Genomic DNA, 6,719 nt, shown 5'->3' with positions numbered 1-6,719 from the left:
TATATATATATATATAGGTGTGGGAAAAGTTCATGGCGTTTTTCCCGTTAGGTGGCATTAAAAAAACGTTACGAACTTTTTCCCATCTAATACACATACAGGTGTGTGTGTGTGTGTGTGTGTGCGTGTGTGTGTGTGTGTGTGCGTGTGTGTGTGTGTGTGTGTATATATCGGGTGTTACAGATCATTCGTACACCCCTTTTAACTTCGCAGGATAAATCCAATCATAAAAGTGTTCAGATAAAAAGTTGTAGGATTCAAAAAGAGGATTCAAAAATCTTTACTGATCTTATCAGTTTGATCTTGAGTGGCGTCATCAAGATCAAGTCAAGATTGATTTTTTTAAATGAAACTATTTTTGTTTCCAGAATCTAATAGTTAACGTCGAGAGATTTTCAAAAGAAAAATATTTTTTTATTAAGTTACTTTTTAGGTTATGATGTTTGAAAGTTACAGTACCGCTGGTATTAGCATTAAGGTGTTCGACTGACGACTACCTCTTGAATGTTGTTCAGAATCACGTCCTGAATATTATTTGTCAAAATCAAAGCTATTAGAAGTTATACCTCTTATTTTCATTTTTACGTAAAGAATTTTTGGTGCAAAAATGAAAATAAGAGAAATAATCCTCTTTGATCTTAACGAATGTTATCCAGAACATGATCCTGAATAACATTCAAGAGATTTTAGCCATCGATCGACACTTTGGATAATGCTTGTGGTACTGTAACTTCCGAGCTATAATTTGAAAAGTATTCAATTTAAAACTTTATTATAGTGTTTTGAAAAAGTTTCGATATCGGCTATTAGTTACTGGAATAAAAAATTGGGCATTCTATTAAAAAAAAAAAAAAAAATCGACATGGCCTTGATATCTAAAGTCAAACTGATCAGTTTATAATTAAATAGATCTTTTTAAACCCTACAACTTGTTTCTAAACATTTTTCTGATTGGACCTTATTTTGCAAAGATAAAAAGGATGATCTGAAACACTCGCGAGTGTGTGTGTGTGTGTGTGTGTGTGTGTGTGTGTGTGTGTGTGCGCGCGCGCGCGCGCGTGTGTATACATACATACATATATATATATATATATTTATATTTATATAAATGGTATATAATGGTATATAAAAAAAATAATGATATTTACGAGAGTTTATGTATGTTAAAATATATCAGAATGTGAAATATAAAGTATATCATGATTTTAAAACTTTATTTTACTTATCCCCTTCTAGATCATACAATTTTTCTTTAAAACATGCGCCTTGTATAATGCAATATTAAATATGCACTATAATATATGCAAAATGATTCATAAGTGCATGTTTATTCATATGCAGAACGATTCATAAACGATTCATAAATATTAATATTTCAAGGACAATTAATATTTCAAACAAATTCAAATGCAATTAATATTTCAAATCCATTAATTTCAAACACACACTAAAATAAATTAAAAAATGTTATATACACATACTGTAGTTTTCGAGTTATGAAAAAATTAAAAAAAAATGTTCGAAATGCCTGCTTCGTATTTCACACTATATCTTAGTATGTCTTGATCTGAAAGCGTTCGGGAAGATGTTATTAACTCTATTTATTTATGCCATTCTATCTTCATCGCTCAATAGACGTAAAACAAATGTATAATTTGGAAACTAGTGATGATTTTTCTTACATGATTTGATATCGGTAAAAAGTTTTTGTGTTGTTAGTCTAAGTAGTGCAAAAAAAGACAAGCTAATGGTTAATTATCTGAACCGGTCACGATATAGAAGACTGTGCTCCAAAGACGTCAAAAATCTCTCAAATGTTATTTTGTATCATTTGAAACTTCTGTTTCTGAGTAATAATTTGAACACTAAAAAATAGTAAAATAGTAACGACAATGTCTGGCTGTGCAAAGCGGTTGCACAAGTTGTCTGGCTACAAGTCAAAGACATAAAAAAATGAGATGCTTTTACTGACTGACTTTTTTTGGGGATAATATACAGAGCTTAAAGAATGCCTGACTGTCTCTAGGCGTTATAACAGTCACCTAACAGTCACCTTTTTGAAAATGCGCGCTCGAATGGTGGCACATCGCGACATGAGAAGTCAACTTTATCGAATAATTATATATATATATATATATATGTGTGTCATTTTAAGTGATACACAAGTGAAATGTCTCGAAAAATATAAAAGATACGGAAAAATGTTTTAGACAAAAAATTGCTCAGTTATTAGGAAGAAAGAAAGTGGTGATTTTGGTTGACCTAGAAAAGATGTTCTTAAAGTCAAGTCAAAGTTATTCAAAATTTTTTAATCGGAAACCTCCAATTTTTTATTTCATATTCATATAATTGATATCAAGACTTTTTCAAAATACTATAATAAAATATTTTTCACTGAGTATTTTACAAATTATGGGACTTGAAAATTAACAGGTCAAAATGACTTAACTTTAAGGATATCTTCATCACTAGATCAACCAAAGTCACCACTTTTTTCCTCTCCAGTAATTGAACAACTTTTGTCATGTCTCAGCATTAATGTAGTGTTACTACATTGACGTTTTAAGACATGGCGCGAGACACTGCCGTACTTCTTTACGCGAGTCGGCGAGTTGCGCCGAGTTTTAAGTATATTTCATCGATAGCTTACACTTCGATTGTATAAGACGTGCTTTTATTTTTTTTCTATGTGCCCTACAAGCGGAGATTGCAACGCAAAATCCGGATTTGCCACTTTTCAGAATAAGGTACGTTATTAAGTCGTCATTGACTAGCTCTCAGAATGTACGGTTGCACTATTTAGCGTTAAATAGCGATAGAGGCGCTGATCGGATGCCTGCATGTTCGAGTTATGACATTTAGAGGCTCGCGGACAGGCAGTACCCACAGAGAGAATCAAGGGAGAGTGGAGTGGATTCATCGGAAGCCGCCATTTTCAGTTCATGGAGATGAATAGAAGTTATGATATAGGAATGTATACAGTGCGCCACACACACACACACACACACACGCACACGCACACGCACACACACACACACACACACACACACACACACTAATATTATATCGCTCCAGTATTGTGTGTATGTACATATGTACACACACGCGCGCGCGCGCGCACACGCACGCACGCACGCACGGTGTTTGAAAAATGATAAATCTTTCGCATAGGAGTAGAATAAACTGAAAAGAAAAGTTCTCTATCATTTTGCAATTTTCGCAATAGTTAATAAGATATTAATTGCTAAACATTGCTGAAAATTGATCTTCAATAATTTTTTACTTAAATATTAACTTTAATTAAAATAATTAACTTTACGGAAAAGACAAAAATTGTTTGTCTTCTTCTTCTCATAGAGTTCTACGAATTTTTAGAATACAATGGTCTAAGACACCTTGTATATGTAATTATTCGATGAAGTTGATCTCTCGTATCGCAATGTACTACTGTCATCCGAGCGCGCAAAAGGCTGTCAGGCGACTTTTGCAATGCCTGGAAGCAGTCAGCAACTAATTTTTTACACTCTTTAGGATCTGTATATTACCTCCAAAAAAAATCGATATCAAATGACATAAGAACACCTTATTTTTTTACATTTTTGATCCGTAACCAGACAAGTTGCGCATCGCGCGCACATACATATGTATATAAAATTGCAACATTTGTAATATTTATTTAAAATAGAAAATGTGTTAAAATTTGTAGAAAATTTTTAGTTCAGTGTAGAATTCAATAAATAACTATATAAAGTATTACAACTTGCAAAGTATTAAAATTTGCATTATTAGCTTACAATCCTGATACGATGACCCATAGCCTTGGCCGGCAGATTTCTCTTAAACTTAGCACGCACCGATCCACTTGCACCGTGAGGCCGAGTCACTTTGCCCCAAATAGCTCTAATTTTTGTTTTTTTCGTAGTCTTTCCAGGTACTGGAGTTTTGTTCTTAGCCTAAAATAATTTCATATGTAAGATATCTATTGATGATCGATAGTCTTGTTAAATAACTGCTTAAGAAAATTCTTAACAATAGGTACATTTTTAGCAATATAAATTACATTTTCAATCATATCTGAAATAAATTGACTTAATAAAGAATATATATTGTATTATTCAGAACATCTAACTTTGACTGTGTTAGCATTCTCTATTATAATTGATGTATTCATATATATAGTTTCTTAAGTTTTAATAGTGTTTATAAATTATATTCTTAAATTAATGTTAAACCAATATCCTGCTATATAAATAAATTTTATAAAAAGAAAATATTATTAAAAAGAAGCAACGAAATTTTGGCAATATGATTCTATAAAAATATTTTATATGTCACTAAAGATTTAAACAATAGGTAGAAAACAAGTTCTAAGCTAATTAAGTGACATTAATTTACTTTAAGTTTTACAGTGATTTGATCAACTTGTTTAAAGTTTATGCTGATTCTATATAAGTCGGGAAGAGTCTTAAGTCTTAACCAGTCTTAACCTAAATAGATAATTATGATTTTTTGCATCTATAAGTTGTTAGTTGTAGCAAATTATAATTCGATTAATGGGAGAGAATAAAATCAAATTTGGTCAGTCTTAAGAAAATCCTGGTTTTAGAACCATAGCACACAAAAAAATTTAAACAATAAAATGTAAGCAGTAAGCAAATTGATCGATCATAGTAAAGTTCAGAAGATCGTAACATAAGCAGTAGCCAATCCAACATGTTGATTTCCTTATTGCTTATGTTTTATTACCTTAAGTTTTTTGCGTGCCATGGCCCATCATGGTTGGCTGTTGGCCAACTTCATCAATTTACTGATAAGGATATCCATATAAATTTACTTAGTCATATAAATGCATAAAAAAAATTATCCAATCATATTTTATATGCGTTTTTTATAAAAGAAATTCGATTGGATAATTTTCTTCATGTGAAAGTTTGAAAGTTTGTGTAGATAATAATCTAATGCTAATTCACAAGTTGATAGTTGGTAAGCCTAAGTCTCGGTGAAGTTGACCAATAGCTAATTAAGGCCAGTTTCTATCAATATAATATAGTTTAATTTTAATCTTGATTTAACTAACTCTTCATCTTTTTCCAGTTCTGAGAATTAGAAAAAGATAAAGAGTAAGTTGAACTGAGATTAAAGTTAATCTACATTGGTAGAAAAGGGCCTAAGATCCAGTCGCAATTAACTTTTATCAAGGTTTAACTTATTTCTCATCTCTTTCTAATACTAGAATTGAAAAGAAATAATGAATAAGTTGAACCTCGATTAACATGAGTTGTGAAACTGGGCTTAACGCTCTCTGATCAGTTAACTTCAGATTAAGACTAAGACTTTCAATTACCAATTCATGGTAGAATTCATAGAACAGCATATGACTTAGAACTATCAACTATCGACTCATTGTAGAATCAAATTTAGGGATTATCATTAAATTTAATGTCAAAAATACTTCTCAATGAAAAATATTACAATGTAGAACTCAAAAAGATAAATGCTTATTACATCTATAAATCAAGTCAAAATTAATTTAATGTTTGTTTTTTAGACAATCTATGTTGCAGGCCTTACTTTATATACATAGACGCATCGTTTTCCTACGTAGAAATCAGAGTCTCTTTTTGTACCGGCTCCTTCAATCTTGAGCAAGGCAGTGTGTTCATGTTGATTGCGTAATCCGCGTTTATAACCGGTGAAAATTGCCTTTGCATACAGACGTCCATGCCTCTTGAAAGGCCTCTTCCTCAGTGGTGTCTCCTCTGGAGCGCCTTCTTTCATTTTAGGCACTTTTGCCTTGCTTGTCATTTTCTAACAAAAATGTAAAAATATGATGTAAGCATCATGTAAAGCAATCTTTAACAAAAAAAGATGACAAAAAAAATACTGAGAATAATAAGTATACACTGAATGATAGAAGAAATTTAGGTATGCACATAAAAACAGTAATAATTACAAATTTTGAGAAATTGCTGTGTAAAACTTTAAATATTTTGTTAAATGTTAACGATAAGTGTGCACGTGCAATTTCTTGTATCATATATTAGACCGTATGCTAAATGCCACATGAAACGGATCATAATAATCCATTGGAATCGCTGAAAATTAAGTAAGATATAACAAAACGAATAGTTGTAAATTAATTTGACGTAATGTTATACAAAATGCTTTTATTATTTTTGTGAAAGATTAATTATATATAAAAGATTTTATTGTTAAATAAGGAAATCTATTACTAAAACGTACCCGATGTGTATCACGAACTAAGAGAACAGTGATGCTACACCTGAAAAAAAGGTTAAACAGTAAGGCTTGCTACGTTCAGTGCTGTTACTGAAGCTACATTGGACGCGCATGCGTCAGAAACCCGGCCCGTCTAATGGCTCTTGCACACCAGCGCGACGCGCGACATCCAGCATTCCGTTTCTTGCATGATGCACATAGAAGCATAGAAATGCGTTCCGTTATTCTTCATGTACACTCGCATGCATGAGACCGCATGAGGTGCCTCTCGAGCTGAGACAGCTTATGCATTCATATTTTAGCGCGAAACTAAAATCATGGGTGATTCGACTGGGGCGAGTGTACTCAAAATCACGTAAGGGTTAAAGATATGTAAGTAGGGTACTCAGAATACCCAAAAATTTTTTTAATTTAACATTTCATATATACATATATTATATATATAAATATATTATATATATATAAATATATACGGTATA

General features: G+C 31.8%; 1 protein-coding gene across 2 annotated transcripts in view; it reads right to left on the bottom strand.

Moving 5' to 3' along the window:
- The window catches only part of LOC108686481 (60S ribosomal protein L35a), a 22,569-nt gene extending 16,248 nt beyond the window's left edge, over positions 1–6,321 (bottom strand). For both annotated transcript variants that reach the window (XM_018191817.1, XM_018191818.1), the window contains exons 1-3: positions 6,244–6,321; positions 5,572–5,808; positions 3,795–3,953 (exon numbers count right to left, since the gene is read on the bottom strand). In XM_018191817.1, the coding sequence (XP_018047306.1) occupies positions 3,795–3,953; positions 5,572–5,805 (393 nt within the window). In that variant the 5' untranslated portion in view covers positions 5,806–5,808; positions 6,244–6,321. The remainder of the gene's footprint in view (positions 1–3,794; positions 3,954–5,571; positions 5,809–6,243) is intronic.
- Between the last annotated feature and the right edge of the window lie 398 nt (positions 6,322–6,719).

Source organism: Atta colombica, unplaced genomic scaffold (assembly GCF_001594045.1).
Source record: "Atta colombica isolate Treedump-2 unplaced genomic scaffold, Acol1.0 scaffold186, whole genome shotgun sequence".
Classification (NCBI taxonomy): Eukaryota; Metazoa; Arthropoda; class Insecta; order Hymenoptera; family Formicidae; genus Atta; species Atta colombica.
The sequence above is the reverse complement of the archived record's forward strand: the minus strand, read 5'-3'. Positions and strand labels throughout refer to the sequence as shown.